The sequence below is a fragment of the Salvia splendens genome, chromosome 4 (genome assembly GCF_004379255.2).
Source record: "Salvia splendens isolate huo1 chromosome 4, SspV2, whole genome shotgun sequence".
Classification (NCBI taxonomy): domain Eukaryota; kingdom Viridiplantae; phylum Streptophyta; class Magnoliopsida; order Lamiales; family Lamiaceae; genus Salvia; species Salvia splendens.
In genome coordinates, this window is record NC_056035.1 from 3,583,667 (window position 1) to 3,603,091 (window position 19,425).

The 19,425-nt window shown below is 44.3% G+C and overlaps 3 protein-coding genes across 3 annotated transcripts; 2 read left to right on the forward strand and 1 right to left on the reverse strand.

Annotated features, from left to right (window-relative positions):
• The first annotated feature begins 60 nt into the window (after positions 1 to 60).
• Positions 61 to 3,315, forward strand: LOC121797934 (serine-threonine kinase receptor-associated protein-like). Its single transcript, XM_042196717.1, has 8 exons — positions 61 to 257; positions 443 to 568; positions 1,204 to 1,339; positions 1,550 to 1,631; positions 2,078 to 2,253; positions 2,447 to 2,584; positions 2,654 to 2,793; positions 2,892 to 3,315. The coding sequence occupies exons 2-8, from the start codon at positions 451 to 453 to the stop codon at positions 3,167 to 3,169; spliced, it is 1,068 nt and encodes a 355-aa protein (XP_042052651.1). The 5' UTR covers positions 61 to 257; positions 443 to 450; the 3' UTR covers positions 3,170 to 3,315.
• Positions 3,316 to 4,304: 989 nt separating this feature from the next.
• LOC121800280 (putative late blight resistance protein homolog R1B-16) lies at positions 4,305 to 5,922 on the reverse strand. The gene is made up of 2 exons (XM_042199854.1): positions 4,507 to 5,922; positions 4,305 to 4,397 (listed from the first exon to the last, which is right to left on the reverse strand). Exons 1-2 carry the CDS (start codon positions 5,920 to 5,922, stop codon positions 4,305 to 4,307), a joined length of 1,509 nt encoding a protein of 502 aa, XP_042055788.1.
• Positions 5,923 to 8,137: 2,215 nt separating this feature from the next.
• On the forward strand, positions 8,138 to 8,476 carry LOC121800281. Its single transcript, XM_042199855.1, has one exon. The coding sequence runs from the start codon at positions 8,138 to 8,140 to the stop codon at positions 8,474 to 8,476; it is 339 nt and encodes a 112-aa protein (XP_042055789.1).
• The last annotated feature ends 10,949 nt before the right edge of the window (positions 8,477 to 19,425 follow it).

Genomic DNA, 19,425 nt, shown 5'->3' on the forward strand with positions numbered 1-19,425 from the left:
TTTTAATTACATTATACTAATACTTTAATTTAAATAGTAAGTAAAAAGCTGAATCTTTCGTTCACCTATAAATTACTCTCTCTTTTACCTCTGGAGTTCATCTGCAATTGACTAATAAATTTGATCATGGTTGGTTGGGATCCGCGCAGAAGCTCTCAATGGATTCATAATCATAAATACTAGGGTTTCCCACCTCCGTGCATCACCGTCAAGACATACATATATACACAATTATTGATGCTGCTTCATCTTGATCTGTAATAAAGCCTTGATTTTTATGTCACAGGCCACATTTTTTTTGTTAATTTCTAATTTGAATTTGAATAAGACGATTGGACCTCCGATTGTCGGATTGTGGGAATTTTGATTTCTATATAGTAATTCGGCTGGAGAATTTGCTTTTTCATTGAAAAGGTAGAGTTTTTTTTTGTGTTGAGATTAGGTCGAAGAATGGATAAGAAGAAGGTGGTAGCTCCATTGATCTGCCATGGGCATTCTCGGCCCGTTGTCGACCTGTTCTACAGCCCGATAACGCCGGATGGTTTCTTCCTTGTTAGTTCCAGCAAGGGTAATTGTGTATTTTAAGCTGATATGTGTCCATTCATAATAATGCATTGCTTTTTTATGCTATTTTTCTCAGGGAAACTAATAGATCATTATGTGATTGTAGCATTTGGAATTCTGGTGTTTACGTTTCTATAAATGTTAATGTACATTTGATGCATTGTGATGTTATTATATTAGATGAAGCTATTTTGGTTAGTGGGATTTTTTTTTATTTCACCAGCCTAATGTTGTTTGATGTGAAGGAGATATCAGAGCAATGCACTTGACTATAGTGTTTTTAGGAGAAGTGTTGAGTTTTGGAGTGTAATGGAAACTGAATAAGAAAGAAAAAGAGATTAGTGTGGAGAACTTTGTGCACGACTGTTTTCAGTTACTGATCATATTTTTAATGCTATTAAGGTTGTTGTTTCCTGTGCATATGTTATTTCTATATAAGATATGTAGTTTACAAACTAATCTTATTTGCCAACAGCCTCTTTTGCAGTGATGGTTTGTGTTATTGTTTGAAGTTACCTAATAAATTTTACCTTTGAAATTAGTTTTCCTTGATTTGTTCTTTGTGTTTGAAAGCACATCTGTGACTTCGTGTGCTTTGCCAATTTAATGACTATGTGAATCTCTCTCTCTCTCTTTCAGATTCCTCACCGATGTTGAGAAATGGAGAGACTGGAGACTGGATTGGAACCTTTTTAGGGCATAAAGGTGCAGTGTGGAGTTGCTGCCTGGACAAACATGGTTTGCATGTAGCAACTGCATCAGCTGATTTTTCTGCGTATGTTAAATATTTGGGTTTCTTTTATTTAAGAATCAATATAGCTGTTTAAGATAAATGCAGAGAAACATATGTTGGAATTGATTTATCTTATTCTCACGTCAGGGTATGTAGAACCATATGTGACCGTCCATATAAGCAAGTGTCGCATATTGAGCTTTGTTTACCATACTAATTTCATTTTTTTCTGTTATGTTCATTGGTTTGCAGGAAGTTGTGGGATGCACTAACCGGGGATGTTTTGCATTCGTTTGAGCACAAGCACATTGTTCGTGCTTGTTCCTTCTCAGAGGTACTGTTTTCTGTTACTTGCCACTTCAAATTTTTATTCATCGTTTGTATCTATTTAATATTTTCTGTTGATTTTATTGTGAAATCTCCGTATTAATTTATGTCCCTTTTGAATTTCTGAATTCTCGGAATCCGAAGTATAAAATGAAGCCCCTAATTTGGCTTCTCAAAGCATGCATATTTCTAAGCTTGAATTTGAGGTTGTGAAACTTTTGCCTTAGCATGGTTTGAAAATGTTGATTTCTGAAATTTGCACTCTACGCAATTTGTTAGTTCTGTTTCTTGACTTTTGTTCTTTGCACTCTATGCAATTTGCTTGTGTAAATTATCAAAACTTATATACGCGTGCGATAGTATCAGTTTCTAGCTTAAAATATATCCTAGGATCGGAACAGTTATGGTAACTTAGCAAATCATGATGATTAAACTTTTTCCATCAATTTGTAGGATACTCACTTGCTGCTAACTGGAGGGATGGAAAAAGTTCTTCGTATATTTGATTTGAATAGTCCGGATGCACCACCCAGGGAACTAGAAAATTCTCCTGGTTCAGTTAGAACGCTTGCTTGGCTCCATAGCGACCAGACAATCTTAGGCTCTTGCACAGACATGGGTGGGGTGAGGTACGTTAAATAATGCAAATTTTATGAGGTTGCTATTTCAATCCTTTAAAATTTGCAAACTCAAAACTAACATGAATATATGCAGAGATCTATTCGAATTCTCTGTTTTTTAACATATGGCAATTCCTTTTTTCTTGCATTATCATTTGAGAACTTACACTTGATGCTTTGCTACTCAAAATGATGGCCATAGGTTATGGGATGTGAGAACTGGAACGATTGTTCGAACACTTGAGACAAAGGCTTCTACAACCAGCGTTGAAGTGAGTCATGATGGCCGCTATATAACAACTGCTGATGGATCGACCATTAAGTTCTGGGATGCAAATCAGTACGTCTGTTTCTTTCCTACTTGTGTAAAGTGCACTAGCAATTTTAACATGCAAAACGCTTGAAACAGCTTCGGTCTGGTCAAGAGCTACGACATGCCCTGTATAATGGAGTCAGCCTCGTTGGAGCCGAAGCTTGGCAACAAGTTCATTGCAGGTGGAGAAGACATGTGGGTCCATTTATTCGACTTTCACACTGGAGAAGAAATCGGTAAGCTCTGAATTATAACTACCAAACATCGATTTTCTTGAATAGAAGGCTTGACTTAATTCATTTCTGGTCTTACATATTGTTGTGATTTCATTCAGGGTGTAACAAGGGGCACCATGGTCCGGTGCATTGTGTTCGTTTCTCACCTGGAGGTGAATCATACGCCTCTGGATCTGAAGATGGGACTGTTAGAATATGGAAGACCGGTCCGTTTGATCATGCTGAACCGGAGAGTTCAGCTGCCAACGGACCTTCTCAGGGCGTGAAGGCTGTCGTGAACGAGGTTACACGACAGATGGAGAAGGCGCTTATTGTTGATGACAAGAACAAGAAACAACAACTGCCAACTGAGGTGAAGGCAACGGAGGCCCGTTAGTGTTAATAGTGTTACCTGGTGTTACATTGTCTAAACGTTTGAGGGAGTCATCTTTTTTAAATAAGAATGAGCTTCTATCATTTGATGTTAAAGACAAAATACCACAATCAACGGAAGCCAGAGATGAGAAGATTTTTGCTACGAAATTCGACTTTTTCCCTCAGCATTTCTGCTTCACTCTCCTTACTGAAACTGATCTCAACTCGAAGCCCAAAATGTCCAAAGCTCTCCTCCTTCTCCTCTAGAATGTTAACTGCTGATATGCAAGCAGATTCTCTACAATCATACATTGAGATTCTCTTCAGTGTTGGAATCTCTCCGATGTCTGAAGGAATCTCTTCGAAATTGGATAATGATCCAAGTGAAAGCCTCTCTAACACAGGAAAAGTATAGCTGTCTGCAATCCAGCAAATCAGATCATCACACTGATGAATGCTCAAGTGTTTCAAGCAATCAAATTCCTCTTCCCCAAAATCCCACTCCTGTCCCGCCACCTTATGCAATAGAAGAAGTTCGAGATGAGGCAACGAACCAAGAATCTTCACATCACATGAGTCAAGCTTGCAGGAATTCAACTGCAACTCCCTGAGGGAACTCGGGAGTCTGAGGTTCCTTGCGGAACCTTCTAGAAACTTCCTTCCATTGCAAGAGTACACGAGCTTCTCAAGCTTGTCTAAATGGCCAACATCGTGGAGATGGTAGCGAGAACTCGCCTCACCACGTTCATGGAAATACTGAGAAATCTCCAGTTCCTTAACATTGGGTATTCTCTTGCAGACATCCTCAGTGAAAACCAAGTCCTCCACATCACGAAGTGTCTGTAGGTAATGCAAAACAACAGCGTTGCTACTAGGAGCCGGACTGGGAATACTGACAGATGATATATCGATATGCCTAAGCTGCGGCATCTCCCAAATCTCAGACGGTGCCACAACGTCTGAGATTTCGGTGACAATTATAGTCTGCAAACTCCAAAGTAGTGATATCGATGAAGAAAGCTGGTAAGTAACCGACCAATAATCATGAGGGTTAATGTCCCTATATTCGTCATCCTTATCTGCTTCATGGTACAAAAGGCGGGAGTTCACTTCGGGATAAGTATAGTCAATGCGACGGATGTCGCGAACCAACACCCTTAGCCGCCCTGCTGCCCATCTTTCACGGGATATGATTGGACGGTGATGTGATACTGTTTCTCTGGTGTACAACATTGCGCTTCTTTTATCAACTGCAACGTGACGCTTCCCATTTTGGTCTCGTTCGACACAGAAAAGGCTCTCTTTCTCACTTATCCTCATGCATAAGTCTCTCACGAGATCGTGAACACTGAATTTTACCGTTTTCCGGTATACTATGAGAGGAGAGCGGAAGAGGAGATTTCGGTGGACAAGGTCGTCTATGTAGCCCTCTGCAACTTCTTCCAGACTTTGGGTTTTATTCGGCTTTATGAAACCCTCGGCCACCCAAAGTTTGATGAGTTCAGTCATTTCAACGCCGTAGTCTGCACATATTCCCAGGTAAAGAAGACACAGTTTCAAGCAAAGTGGCAAGTACTTATAGCTCAAGTATAGAATGTTCAATGGTTTGTAGCCGTCTACTGAATCAAGAACCAAGTGCTTCTCTTTAGAAATCTTTTCCCAGTATTCTTGTGACTTGGGTGATTCTCGAAGAAGCCCCCCAATCACCACGATTGCCAGTGGAAGTCCTTTGCATTTCTCGACGATTTTCATCCCAACTTCCTCCAATTCAGAAGGGCAGCCTTGTTGTGCAAATGCCTTTGCACAGAAAAGGTCCCAGCTGTTTTTATCATCAAGAAAATCCAGAGAAAGTGGAGGAAAGCCTAAGAAATCAATCAGTTTTGATTCCCTAGTGGTTATCACAATTCTGCTTTTGTTCTTATTTTCTGGGAAGAAAGACTTGATCCTATCCCAATCATCAACACTCCACACATCATCCAAGATGATCAAATATCTCCTATTGAATAAGATCTTGTGCAACTCAAGACTTAGCTGCTGATCACTGGTTGTATCCCTGTCATCACTGGATACTCCTAGGCAAGAAAGTGCTTGTAGAAAGAATTTTCTTGCACTGAATTCATGAGACACAGTAACCCAAGCATGAACGTTGAAATTCTGTAGGATGTGTGAACTTTCATATACCTTTCTTGCAAGAGTGGTCTTGCCAATTCCGCCCATCCCAACGATCGGGATTATTATCCGGCCAGCATGATGTCCGGTGAGCTGATCCCAGAGCCGCTTGAGGTAGCTGTCGAATCCCACGATGCTGGCAGTTGCAAGAGGCGGCGGTGGAGACAAAGATGGAGATGGAGATGGCAAGGACTTTATGAATCCAGTTTCCTCTTTAATCTTGACAACCTTTTCCATGATATAATCCATGTCTTGTATAACCTTGTGGAAGAATGAGGGGCTTTGTTGAGTGGATGCAGCAGCATGGATTCGATCTGCTGCTTCGACTTCGATTGCATCTTCAGCTTCATGAGCTGCAGCTGCGATTCGCCTCATCAGATCTTCTGCTTCTGTTGCTTCGCCATTCACCATGAGATCTTCGAGGAAGCCAGTCTTTTCGGGGATCACAGCATCGGAATAGTTCTCCACAAAATCTAGAACGAAATCGACCTTTTCGCGGAGAGATTGGAATTGGTAGTTGTCAAAATAAGTGGAAAGGCGAGGATGAATCTGGATCTGATCCATGGTATTCAACAACGAAACTAGAGCTGCATAAGCTGCTGCCATCTCTAATTAACTCCTTTTTTGTTCAAGTTTTAGACTGAATGAATTGAGTTGATCGTAAAGACTTGAATTTTTCTATATGAGATAGATGTAAAACAAAGGACCCTTTAGTATTATTTTATTCATTCATCTTTCTCCTGAAATTTCACCGTAACTACCAAAATGCTAATTTATTAGTGTCTAATGTTGACCAAATAAGACATGTACAAAAAAACAAGGACCATGCAGTTTAATTTATTGCATATGATTAAATTTAATCGTTTCTTACAAGTTAATATGAACTACTATTATTGAGTGATTAATACGTAAAAACATGTAACAAACTAATACGAATTGAAAATTATTGGTATAAGCTTTGTTACTTTGAGTTAACTCGTTTAAACTTTGAATAGTTGATCTTGGCAGGTGTTCTTAAATATTTCAGTAAATTATTTGAATAGAATATTGTTGACTTCCTTTCTTTATTTTGACTAATTTGGTTTTAGACGTGTCCAATAACCTGTTGCAGTTTGTAGTAAAATGCACAGCCTAAAAAAGTTAGATACTGTAATATTATCACAAATAATATATATTTACATACCAAATTAATATCTTTACAAAATTAAAGAGTAAAACTGAAGGCAGTGGAAGATTTTCCAATTAATGGGTACCTACATCGAATATGTCTATGGACTGCAATTTGGTTTTTCACCCTATCTTATTGGGCCCAATTATCGAGCATTTTTAATTATTTATTTATTTATTTATTTATTTAAGGCAACTTAAGTAATCATAATTAATAATGATAGTATTTTATTTCGGGACATAAGTGATTATGATATTCTCTATAAGCAGAAAGGAATCAGATCATATTTTCCACTATCCCAAAGAAATGAAGAATGATCTTAATAAATTGGCCTCCTATTAAAGAGATTAAAAATAAAAGCAAGCATATAATCAAAGAAAAATGACATCCTTAATTTTAATTTTAATTTTAATTTTAATTTTAATTTTAATTTTAATTTTAATTTTAATTTTAATTTTAATTTTAATTTTAATTTTAATTTTAATTTTAATTTTAGTTTTAGTTTTAGTTTTAGTTTTAGTTTTAGTTTTTTCATTTTCCATGTTTCATAAGGTATACTAGTTGCCCAACTTCACCGAAATTCGAGCTCAATAAAATTTAGCCTTAATTTTGGTCAACTAAAAAAAATACTCGCTTAATATAAGACAAATTGATGATAAATAAAATTAATATTTGTGCAAAAGATTCTCAGTCTCCACCGTCACGGGTCAGATTCTGAAGTCAGATCCAACGTCCTTATCCGTAAACTATCTACAAAAATAAAAAGAAAAAAGAAAAAGCAAAAAGCGCGGAAAAGCGAAATAAATAGAATAAGCCACGCCTTCACCAATCACCACGTCTACAATCTTATCCATTTCCCCACCCCTCTTCCCTCTATTAGGATATCAATATAGTCCCGAGCTGACCCGAATAGCCTGCCAAATTTATAGGGTTAGAGTTGAAAATTTCTAGTCCGAAAAAGTCTCAGCCCGATAACTCGCAACCCGTTAGGGCCAGACCCGAAAACTCGATGGACTGACCCGAAAACCAGATAAAATTTCTATCATTCTATTTATTTGACTATAATTTAACACTTCATTGGTTATTTTATAGTATAGATTACTAAAAAAATAACTTTCAAAATATATATTAAATATTTAAATTATATATTAATTTTTATTAACATGATAATAGATAAATAAATTAGAAACTTCAAATTCACTAAAAAAATATATTTAACTTTCTAAAACATGTTTTAAAATTTCTTTATGTGTATATTTTATTTTGCGTAAACTCAAATATTAGTATTTGATCATGTTTATGTTTGAATTTAAGCATATATCTCAAATTTATCATAATTAAATATTTTACATTTTATAAATATAACTAATTTTCACCGTTATTTATTTGATTGATAGCATGCTAATTTTATCGATAGCAACTCGATTAACCCGTTGGGCTAGCCCGAAACCCGAGCTTTTAGGGTTATGGTTGAACTTTTATAACCCGAAAATCAAAACCCGATTAGCCCGCGCCCGATTGACCCGCAGCCCGAATAAGATTAACCCGAAAGACAGTGAGCTGGCCCGATTGAGATCCCTATCTATACTCCAAGTTCCAACCCAAATCCCTCTCACTACCACCGCTACGAAATCAAGCAAAAATCATTCCACAATGGCCGCTACATTGTCCTCCTTCCGCCACCCCACCGTCGCCACCGCCGCTGTCCCCCGCCCTCCGAAGCCCGATTCGAGCCGCAGATCCAACAATTGGTGGGCCCCCATCCTCGGCTGGTCCGCCGAGCCCGACTACATTACCAGCCGGAGCTCCGATCCCGAATCGGGACGGATCTCGGCCGACAAGAGCCTCTTCCGCGGCTGCTTCACGGAGCAGAAGGCGAAGGAGCTGCGGAAGAAGACGATCGAGACGACGACGTTCCACGACATTATGTACCATTCCGCGATCGCCTCCCGCCTCGCCTCCGATCTGTCGGGCCGCGCCGAGGATCGTTGAATCGGAGGGCGCCATCGTAAGAATCAATCTGCCAACTCGACTATCTCTGCTTTTGTTTTGTTGTAATAATGTAGGGTTTTCATTTCTATGTAGGCGCTTATTCGGTGCTTGTTTTAATTGGTACCGTTTGATGATTGCTTGGATCCGTGGGGGAATTTTTAATCCCCTACTGTCAAATTTAGGTTTGATTGTGATGGATCCGAGAATTTCTGATGTTAGTAATTGCTGGTAGAGAATGAAAACTACGACACAAAGAATTTACGTGGTTCGATTTACTGAAGTAAATCTACGTCCACGGGAAGAAGGGAGGGCAAGATTGTATTGCTTGATCTGTTTTCTACAGCTTACAAATACAAACTTGCTATTTGCTATTTTATCTCTAGAGAGCTTAACCTTCTTCTATCTGATCTAAGTTCTATTTATATCTTGAACTAAGATCGTGGCTTGCATCACCACCCTAAGTCGTGGATGTCGTGTAGGTCATGGCCTAAGATCGTGGATGTAGCGTAGGTCATGGCCTACGATCGTGGCCTGAGTTGACACCACGTGGTAGTGGGTGTGTTGGACATCCTGTATGGGTCCACTAACTCCTTGTTCGGTCGAATACTGAGACCGAACTGCTTTGGTTGCCGATCTGAGAGTAGAGCTTGATGCCGACCTGAGAGCAGAGCTTGATTGGATGGCTTTTACCGAGCTGTAGGCTGAGGCCGAACTCTTTGGTAATGCCGAACTCATACTCCTGCTTTGGTTGCCGATCTGAGAGCAGAGCTTGATAGGTTGGCTTTTACCGAGCTGTAGGCTGAGGCCGAACTCTTTGGTAATGCCGAACTCATACTCTTCCTTGGGCTTTGGGCTGATGGGCCGTCATTGCTGTTGGGCTTGTTTAGTACGCACCCCATCACTACCCCCCCCCGAAAAGCGAAGTGAATCACTTCGGCGAAGCGAGTCACTTCGGCATTCTGAAAAAGGGGACGGGGGAGGCTGAAGTCAGGGGACGTGCCCTGCGCGTGACTGCATTAAATGCGGCATTAAATGCGACAGTAAAATCCGGCCGTCGAATCCTGAAAAGGTGGGATATGAAACGGTGCGATGATTTGAAATCTTTTCCAAATCTGATAAATACCGCCTTTCTTCATCATTTGAACACCTTTGCTATTGGCTTCTTCTGCACTCTCTATCTTTTGCGTGAAAAATTTCCTTCCGCTTTCAAAAATTTCCTCAGGATTTCTTCAAACTTTCAAAGAGTAAGAACCATGTCTGCTTCTTCTTCGTCTGAGTCTGGTAGCGGTAGAAAAGGGGGTAAGGGGTCTTCTAGCCGGAAAGAATCCGGGGAGAAGACCGTAGAGTATTTTCACAGTATCTTGAGTAAGGATACTGTGATATCCCTTTACGAAAAATACTCTTTTCCTGGGGGGAAGGCGGTGGTTCCCGACGATGATCATAGGGCTAACGACCCGCCGGAGGGTTATGCCACCGTTTACGAAGCCTGCTTAGAATGCGGGCTTCGTTTCCCCTTCCCTTCCACCTTTGTAGAGCTTCTAGATTTTTTTCAGCTTCCTTTAGGCCAGGTGACTCCGAACTCTTGGAGGCACTTGTCGGCCTTCGCTGCCGAACTCCGTAGGTTAGATAAGGATCTGTCTCTGCGGGCAATCCTTAATTTTTTCCAATTTAAAAGGAAGGGATCTTGGTTTTACTTGATCCCCTTACAGCCGTTTAGGGCATTCTGCAAAACCAAGTGGCCGAAATGGCAAAACCGCTTCTTTTTTTATAATAGGACAGCGGCTCCGGGCTTCCCCTGGAGAGGGCCGAAGTCCGTGATTCCTCATCCTCGGTTAGAACCATTGGCCGAGCTCGATGGCGAGCTCAACAAGATTCCCGTAGTTAGGAAACAATACACGGAGTCTGAGCTCGTCAAGGGCGACGTCGTGTTCGACATCTCGTCTTCGGACGAAGAGGCCGAGGGTGAGGATTTTTCTTTACCTTTATGTTCTACTGCTTTAACGAAGAAAACTAACCTTGCTTTCTTGCTTTTTGGCAGTGTACATGCTGAACAAGGCTACCCGAAAATCTTCGGAGTCCAAGGAGCCGGAGAGGCCGAAAACCACCAGCTCGGCGTCTGATGCCGAGAGGACTCCGAAAAGGCAAAAAACCTCTTCGGATCCGAAGAAGCCGGAGTCAACTTCGGCAAAGGGGAGGGGGAAGGCCCAGAAGCCCCCGAGAGCGCCAGAGAAAGACGTGGTCTTGGCGCCTCCTTCGGAACATATCTGTGAGCCGTTTTTATGGCCCACGGACTTCGCCGAGGTGAATTCTCTTCTTGATTTTCTGGCCTTGCTTTTTTTTCTGTATTTTTTGTGGTCCCTTTGTTGACTTTTTTCTTTATTCATTTTCAGAGGAACGATATGCTCTCCAAGCTCGTCGCCGTCGAACTCTCCAAAGCGTCCAATGACTATGCCGAGATGCAGAGGAAGTTGGCGGCTGCTTGTCATCGGGCCGAACAGGCTAAGGCTAAATTTGAGAAGGCCAGAGCTGCTAGGATTTCGGCCCAGGATGAAGCTCAGTTTGCCAAAAACCAGCTCGTCATCCAGCGAGAGCAGGCGAAGCGGAGCGATGCTGCTGCCGTGGTTGCCCAAGGGGAGGCTCTCCATGTTTACACGGAGAAACTCTTTTTGAGCAGCCAGTTCTCGGCCTTTGTCGGTAGTCTGGTAAGGCTAATTGCCGATAAGGGCGAGCAGGGGGCCGACGTCGTGCTGCCTCTGTACAGCCGAGAGATAGCAGCTCGGCTTCAGAATCTGCCGCTCCTTGAGGAGCTCGCTTCATCTTCGGTCCTGCTTTCTGCAGACCGAGTCCGGAGTTGTCGAGCTGATCGGGACGAGAACCTGGAGGCTATCTTTGCCTCCGTGGGACCCGTTTCACCCGCTTCGACTTACCACGGAGAGGGTGAGGCCGAGCCGCTGGAGCGGGAGGCCGAAGTCGATCAGGCCGGGCATCCGGAGAAGGAAGCCCATCAGGAGGCGGAGGCGAGGCCGGCAGGAGGCGAGGCTGAGGCTGAGGTAGCCCAGGAGAAAGAAGCTGTACCAGACCGAGGAGCCGGAGACGAAGCTGGCGGAGTATGATTTCGTCTCCCTTCTCTTAGTCTAGTTTCTTCCTTGTAAAATGGCCTTGAAGCCCTAGTGTAAAAATTTTCCTTGTGAATGAAAAATTCTCTACACTTGTCTTCGTATAGCTTTTCGTACTCGCCTTTATTCCTGTTGTATTTTACTATCTGCTCGGTACAGCTGCCGAACTAATATAGCTGCTTTGTACCCAAGGAGATGGAGATACTTCACTGGAAACGGCTGTACTCTTCGGCTTTGGACGAAGCTGAGAGAAGAGCTATAGCCGATCAGACGAAAAATGACGAGCTTCTGGCTCGTTTAGTGAAGCTGGATGCCGATATCAAGGACTTAGAGTCCGATAAGAAAGATCTGGAGGCCGAGCTGAATACGGCCATTGCTGAGAGGACTGCGTATGAGGATTACATCCGTGTGCGCGGGGGAATGACCATATCAGATGTTCAGAGTCGAGTTGACGAACTGTGGGAGGAATATCATGTACTCCGTATGAACAATGTGCTGGAGAGCCCGGCTTGCCAACAAGTTGTGACATCACTGCGGCGTTGGGCTTCTCGGTACAACATTGTTCTTTCTCGGCGCCCCTCCATAGAAAGATTCCTTCGGCATATCGCGCCAACAGATGCTCGCACTCCAGATCAAACCTCTGGTTCCCTTGTTCAAAATCCTACTCCCAGCCAACAACGAACTCCGGAACAGCCGGAAACGTCAAGACGAGAACGGGCTCAGGAGCAACCGGAATCGTCAAGACAGGGATGGACTGAAATTCGCCGAGGAGTTGTGACTATGAGCGAGCAAGATCAGCAGATGCTTATTGCAGAGACTCTTCATCGCCGAGGTGTTAGGACTTCTCGGGCTCGGGGAAGAGGCGTTGGGTCGAGGATAGCATCTCGTCGACCTGCTTATTCTTCATCTGCTCGGAACAACCGAACTCGGCTTCCAGAGGATTTTGCAGATAGGTGGCTTAACTTCAGCAACCCTGGACAGTAGAATAGTCCTTTGTAATAGCGTAACGCCATTTTGTAGGGTAGCTAAGTTGTATGCCGAACAAGATTTGAAAAATGAAATTTTGTTTTCGCTTCTAACACTGTATTTACAGCTTAGCGAAAAAATTTCATCGTACTCGTCCTCGGTCTTATGAAGTAAACTTCTTTGACCGGACTTGGGCCTTGGTCTTATGAAGTAAACTTCTTTGACCGGACTCGTCTTTGGTCTGATGAAATAAACATCTTTGACCGGACTCGTCTTTGGTCTGATGAAATAAACATCTTTGACCGGACTCGTCTTTGGTCTGATGAAATAAACATCTTTGACCGGACTCGTCTTTGATCTGATGAAATAAACATCTTTGACCGGACTTGGTTTGTGTTCTAATTTGGCGATTTTTGTCGCCGGGATCGAACTTTCCCTTGTCCTAATTCGGCGAGTTTTATCGCGTGGATCGGACTTTCCCAGTTAACCGAAGTGGTCTTATGCAGTAAACCTCTTTGACTAGACGTGGTCGTCCCCGGCCTTATGAGGTAAACTTCTTTGACCGAGCTTGGTCGTCCTAATTCGGCGAGGTTTATCGCGTGGATCGGACTTTCCCTTTGCAGTTCGCTTCAGACGAAGTGCTTATTAAGCTGAATTGCGGTCTTGTATCCTCCTTGGAAGCTTGGACTCACAATCGTTGGCTTATTGCAGTTCGTTTCAGACGGACTGCTTGTTAAGCTGAATTGTGGTCTTATATCCTCCTTAGAAGCTTGGACTCACAATAGTCTTTAATAATCGATCTAAAAAGGGGATCAGTCTTTAAAGAACGATATACCTTGGTACCATTTGTAAGAGACGACAAGCACATAGAGACAAAACACATAGGGAAAAAATGAAAAAGACGAAGGAAAAAAAACTTTAAACCTTTTTTTAAAACGACAAGTAAAAGGTACAAGTAAAAAACAAACAAATAAAAACACATACCCCTATGACCGAACTAGACACGAGACGGACTGACCGGACTTTTGTCTCTTACAAGTGGTACTTCTTGAGGTTGGAGACGTGCCATGTTCGGGGTACTTGTTCTCCTGACATGTGAGTCAATTTATAAGACCCTTTGCCGAGGACTTCGGACACCCGATATGGACCCTCCCATGTGGGTTCGAGTTTGCCCAGCTTTTCTGCTCGGCTTACCTCGTTGTTTCTCAAGACGAGATCTCCCACTTGAAATTGAAGCTTTTTCACCCTTTGGTTATAATACCGGGCTACTTGCTCCTTATACTTGGCTGCTTTTATGCACGCCAATTCTCTTCTTTCTTCGGCGAGATCCAGTTCTGCTCTCAGTCCGTCGTCATTCATTTCTGAGGAGAAATTTAGAGTTCGGGGACTGGGTACGCCGATCTCCACCGGAATTACGGCTTCAGTGCCGTACACCAGACTATACGGAGTTTCACCGTTGGAGGTTTTGGGCGTAGTTCGGTAGGACCATAGGACTTGAGGGAGATTTTCTACCCATTGTCCTTTGGCTTGTTCTAACCGAGCTTTTAACCCTTTCACCAGAATCCGGTTCGTTACTTCCGTTTGTCCGTTTGCTTGGGGATGGGAGACCGAAGTGAACCGCTGTTGAATGTTCAGCTCTTGGCACCAATTCTTGAACGTCTTGTCGGTGAACTGAGTCCCATTATCCGAGATGAGGATGTGGGGTATGCCAAATCGGCACACTATGTTCTTCCAGACGAAGTCCAATGCCTTTGAGCTCGTTATCGTAGCTAATGGTTCAGCCTCCACCCACTTCGTGAAGTAGTCCACGGCAACGATAAGGAATTTCATTTGCCGAGGAGCTTGAGGAAGTGGTCCCACTATGTCTATGCCCCATTGCATGAAAGGCCAAGGGCTTTGCATAGTGTATAGATCGGTCTGCGGCATCCTTGGGACATTTGCATGAATTTGGCACTTCGTACACTTCTTGACGAGCTGCACTGCCTCTTGTACCATGGTTGGCCAATAATATCCCCATCTCAGAACTTTTTTAGCTAAAGCTCTGGCTCCGATGTGGCTACCGCACGATCCTTCATGAACTTCTCTGAGGATGTAGTCCGTCTCTTCTGGTCCTACGCACCGCAATAACGGCTGGAGGTAAGACTTTCTAAAGAGGACTCCTTCATGAAGTTCGTACCGAAGTGCTCGGCACGTGATCTTCCGAGCTTCTCTCTTATCCTCGGGCAATTGTCCTTGATCCAGATACTGCAAGATCGGCGTCATCCAGTTCGGCGAGCTGGATACTGAATGTACCTCGGCTTCATCAATGCTTCGATGCATTAATTCTTCCGCCTTTGAGCTCGGATCTGAGGCCAACTTACTTAAGGTATCTGCTCGGCTATTTTCCGCTCTAGGAATGCGGATTATCCGAAAATAGGAGAAACTTCGGCTGATGCTTCGCGCTTTGTCCAAATACTTTTTCATTCTCTCGTCACGAGCTTCACTTGTACCCAACATGTGATTTACTATGACTTGTGAATCACAATGGACTTTGAGAGATTTGACGAGCAGACTTTGCGCTAACTGGAGTCCGGCCAGGAGGGCTTCGTACTCGGCTTCATTATTAGTAGTGGGGAATAGGAAACGAAGTGAGTAGGTTACCTCGTGTCCGTCGGGAGCGACAAGTAAAATACCAGCTCCACTTCCCATCTTGTTTGAAGCTCCATCTACGAATCCGCTCCAGCAGTCCGGCGGCTCTACTTCGGATTCCAAGGGCTGTGCTAGTTCGGCATTGGCAGAATTCTTCTGTTCGGCAATAATAGGAATTGCTTGATCGAACTTCGCTTCTGCAAGAAAATCTGCCAAGGCTTGTCCCTTGATGGCTTTCCGAGGTAGATATTCAATTGTGTGCTCTCCCAACTCTATAGCCCACTTGGCGATTCTGCCTGATGCTCCTGGTTTGGTCAACACTTGCCGAAGTGGCAGATCAGTTAAGACGCATACCTTGTGAGCATAGAAGTATGGCCGCAGTCTCCTTGCTGCATTTACTAATGCCAGAGCAATCTTTTCCAGTGGTTGATACCTGGTTTCTGGACCTCTTAATGCTCGGCTTGTAAAGTAGATGGGAAGCTGCTTTAGGCCTTCTTCTCGAACAAGTACCGCGCTGATGGTTTGATCCGATGCCGCTAAGTATAAGAATATTACTTCGGCTTCGGTTGGAGCAGAGAGAATAGGAAGCTCGGCTAGATAACTTTTGAGCTCGTCAAAGGCCTTTTTCTGCTCGGCTCCCCACTCGAACTTTGGTGCCTTTTTCAACACCTTGAAGAACGGCAGTTGCTTTTCGGCTGCTTGGGAAAGGAATCGACTCAGTGCGGCTAGACATCCGGTTAGCCTTTGCACGTCATGTATGGACTTCGGCATTGCCATGTTCTGAACGACTTGAACTTTTGAGGGGTTTGCCTTGAGTCCGTCTTTTGAAACCCAACAACCCAGAAACTTTCCCGAATCTACCAAAAAGGTACACTTTTGGGGATTAAGTTTGAGGTTGGCTTTCTTGAGCACGTTGAGAGTGGACTTGAGGTTGTGCTCGTACTCCGAGGTGCTTTTGCTCTTGACGACTATATCGTCAACATATACTTCGACTTCCTTTCCAATCAGGTGCCGAAAAAGCTTGTCTACCATCCTTTGATAAGTGGCTCCGGCATTCTTTAAACCGAATGGCATCTTTTTATAAGCGAAAATGCCGAAATCAGTAATGAAGGCCGTTTTTGAAGCGTCAATCTCATCCATTAAAACCTGATGGTATCCTTTGTATAGATCAAGAAAACAAAAAATTTCAAAGCCTATCAGAGCTTCTACTTTTTTATCTATGTTCGGAAGGGGATAGCAATCTTTGGGACAGTGCTTATTTAGATCGGTGAAATCTATGCACATCCGCCATCCTCCTTCCTTTTTCTTGATCATGACAGGATTGGCCACCCACGAAGGATACTTCACTTCGAATAACACATCCGCCTTCAATAATTGACGGACTTCGTCATGGATGACTTGACTTCGTTCTGCCGCAAAGAGTCTTTGCTTCTGTTTTATCGGCCGGACCGAAGGATCAATATTTAAACGATGAGTGATTACCTCGGGGGGCACTCCGGTCATGTCCAACGGAGACCATGCAAAGACGTCTTTGTATTCCTTGAGGAGCTGGATGGTTTTTTCCCGAAGTAGAGGCGTTCCCGCGAAGCCGATCTTAACCGTTCTGGATGGATCGTCTTCGTACAGCTGAACTGTCATCGAATTCGGCTCCGGTATGACTTCGGTCATTGCCTCTGACTCCGGCTGCTGTGATTGCTATGCTTGGTGGTGCCGATCTGACTGCTCGGCACTTCTAAGCGCAATTTGCAGACATTCCTTTGCTCTCTTTTGGTCACCTCGGATGACCGCTATCCCTCCTTTAGTAGGGATCTTGATGGTGAGGTGATAAGTGGAGCAAATGGCCCGAACTGTGTTGAGCCAGTCTCTTCCCAGGATGACGTTGTACGGGGACCGAGCTTTCACCACGAAAAACTCAATCATCGTACTGGAGCTAGTAGGCGCTTTCCCCACCGTGATCGGAAGGCTGATAATACCTTCAGGGCGGGTGTCCTCCTGGGCGAAGCTCTTCAGGGGAAGCGGAGCCGGGCTGAGCCGAGCTGGGTCCACTTCTAGTTTGTCGAAGCACTCTTTAAAAAGAATGCTGACTGACGCTCCTGTATCCACAAACACCCTGTGGATCAGTTTGTTTGCCACTCCGGCTTGGATGACAATGGCGTCTTGGTGAGGAGAGATGGCCGGGACGGGATCAGCATCCGAGAACGTAATCACTTCGTCCTGCTTCAGCCTTTTATGCGTTGGCTCTTCTCGATTGGAGCCTCTGCGCTCTGACTTCAGGGACGACTTGGTCTTCCCGGCAGGGAGAGCGTCAATAGTCAGGATTACTCCATCATATTGCGGCTCGTCATCGTCTTCGGGATCCGGCTGCCTTTTCGGATCCTGAGGAGCGCAGTTCGCACCTCTCTGCTTCTTATTCTTCTTTGACTGCTTGTTTTGGTATTTTTTCAATGTCCCTGCCCTCACAAGAACATCGATACCTGCAGCCAAGTTTCTGCACTCCTCGGTATCGTGACCGTGGTCTTGATGGTAGGAGCAGTAGTTATCCTGGGGTCGGCGCGCGGCAGATTTCGTCATCCGCTTTGGCTTTTCGAACAGGTCAGAGTGTAGTTCGAAAATTTCCGCTCTCGGCTTGTTCAGCGGTACGAACTGAGCGGGCGGCTTCTCGGGATTGAGACGGGGTCCCAATCTGTCTTGCACCGGAGTCCTTTGAATCCTTTCAAAAGGAGTTCGGCGAGGATGTCCCTGATCGCCAAAAGGAGTTCGGCGAGGATGTCCCTGATCGCTATGATCGGGCTTCCTCCTGTCTCCTCGGGACGATGAGCTGTCTAACGACCGTTTACGACGGTCTGCCTCATCGGCCCGGGAGTACTGGTCCGCAATGTCCCACATTTCCTGAGCTGTCTGCGGACCGCACTCAACGAGCTTCCTGTAGAGAGCTCCGGACAGGATTCCATTTTGGAATGCCGAGATGACAAGCAGATCGTTGAGATCGTCTACTTGCAGACATTCCTTGTGGAATCTTGTCATAAAGTCGCTGATTTTTTCGTCGCGACCTTGACGAATGGAAAGCAGCTGAGCCGAAGTGATTCGGGCTTCCGCTTTCTGAAAGAACCTCCTGTGGAAGGCATCCATTAGATCTCGGTAAGATCTGATGCTGCCCTGGGGGAGGCTATCGAACCACCTTCTCGCGTTCCCGATGAGCAGCTCGGGAAACAGCTTGCACATGTGGACCTCGTTGAGACCCTGGTTCGCCATGTTATACTGATAGCGCCCCAAGAAATCGTGAGGGTCCACGAGCCCGTCGTAAGTCATCGACGGAGTTCGGTAGTTCTGTGGTAGGGGAGTTCGGGTGATGTCGTCCGAGAACGGAGTCTTCAGTGCTCCGTACACGGCGAATCCGATATCTCGTCGGTATGGAGGAGATTGAGTTCTCCTGTGATTCCGGTACCGAGGAAGAGCAGGAATATGTCGGGGTTGAGGATTCTTCTTCCTGGAAGACACGGCACTACTGCGGTAGTGACTTTCATGTCTGGATGAGGAAGGAGAATCCTCCGCTTTCGTCTTCGGCTCTTGGCTCTTTTGCAGGAAGGCTAAGAACTCATCCTGCTTCTCAGCCAAGAACAGCTTGACAGCCTCATTCAAATCAGGCTGCTGGGAGGACTCAGTGGGACGATTTTTGGAGCGGCCTGTTCCTTCGCCATGAGAACTGGTGGTGGATTTATCCCTAGGCTGTTTTCCAGACCTATGGGATGGATTGGCTTCCTCCTGGTTCTCACGAGCAGGAATACGGGTACTCTGCGATCTGGTATGCATTTTTTGGGTGGAAAAAATGGATCAAAAATTCGCTTTATCACAAATTTTGTTCTTCGCTTCCCACAGACGGCGCCAGTGATGGATCCGCGAATTTCTGATGTTAGTAATTGCTGGTAGAGAATGAAAACTACGACACAAAGAATTTACGTGGTTCGATTTACTGAAGTAAATCTACGTCCACGGGAAGAAGGGAGGGCAAGATTGTATTGCTTGATCTGTTTTCTACAGCTTACAAATACAAACTTGCTATTTGCTATTTTATCTCTAGAGAGCTTAACCTTCTTCTATCTGATCTAAGTTCTATTTATATCTTGAACTAAGATCGTGGCTTGCATCACCACCCTAAGTCGTGGATGTCGTGTAGGTCATGGCCTAAGATCGTGGATGTAGCGTAGGTCATGGCCTACGATCGTGGCCTGAGTTGACACC

Excerpts from the sequence above, each read along its gene's own strand:
- LOC121800280 (XM_042199854.1), bottom strand. The coding sequence starts at position 5,922 with ATGGCAGCAGCTTATGCAGCTCTAGTTTCGTTGTTGAATACCATGGAT. Across the intron at positions 4,398-4,506 it reads TCATAGTATACCGGAAAACG|TTGATAAAAGAAGCGCAATG; the intron begins GTAAAATTCAGT and ends GTCACGTTGCAG.
- LOC121797934 (XM_042196717.1), top strand. The coding sequence starts at position 451 with ATGGATAAGAAGAAGGTGGTAGCTCCATTGATCTGCCATGGGCATTCT. Across the intron at positions 569-1,203 it reads CCTTGTTAGTTCCAGCAAGG|ATTCCTCACCGATGTTGAGA; the intron begins GTAATTGTGTAT and ends TCTCTCTTTCAG. Across the intron at positions 1,632-2,077 it reads GTGCTTGTTCCTTCTCAGAG|GATACTCACTTGCTGCTAAC; the intron begins GTACTGTTTTCT and ends ATCAATTTGTAG.
- LOC121800281 (XM_042199855.1), top strand. The coding sequence starts at position 8,138 with ATGGCCGCTACATTGTCCTCCTTCCGCCACCCCACCGTCGCCACCGCC.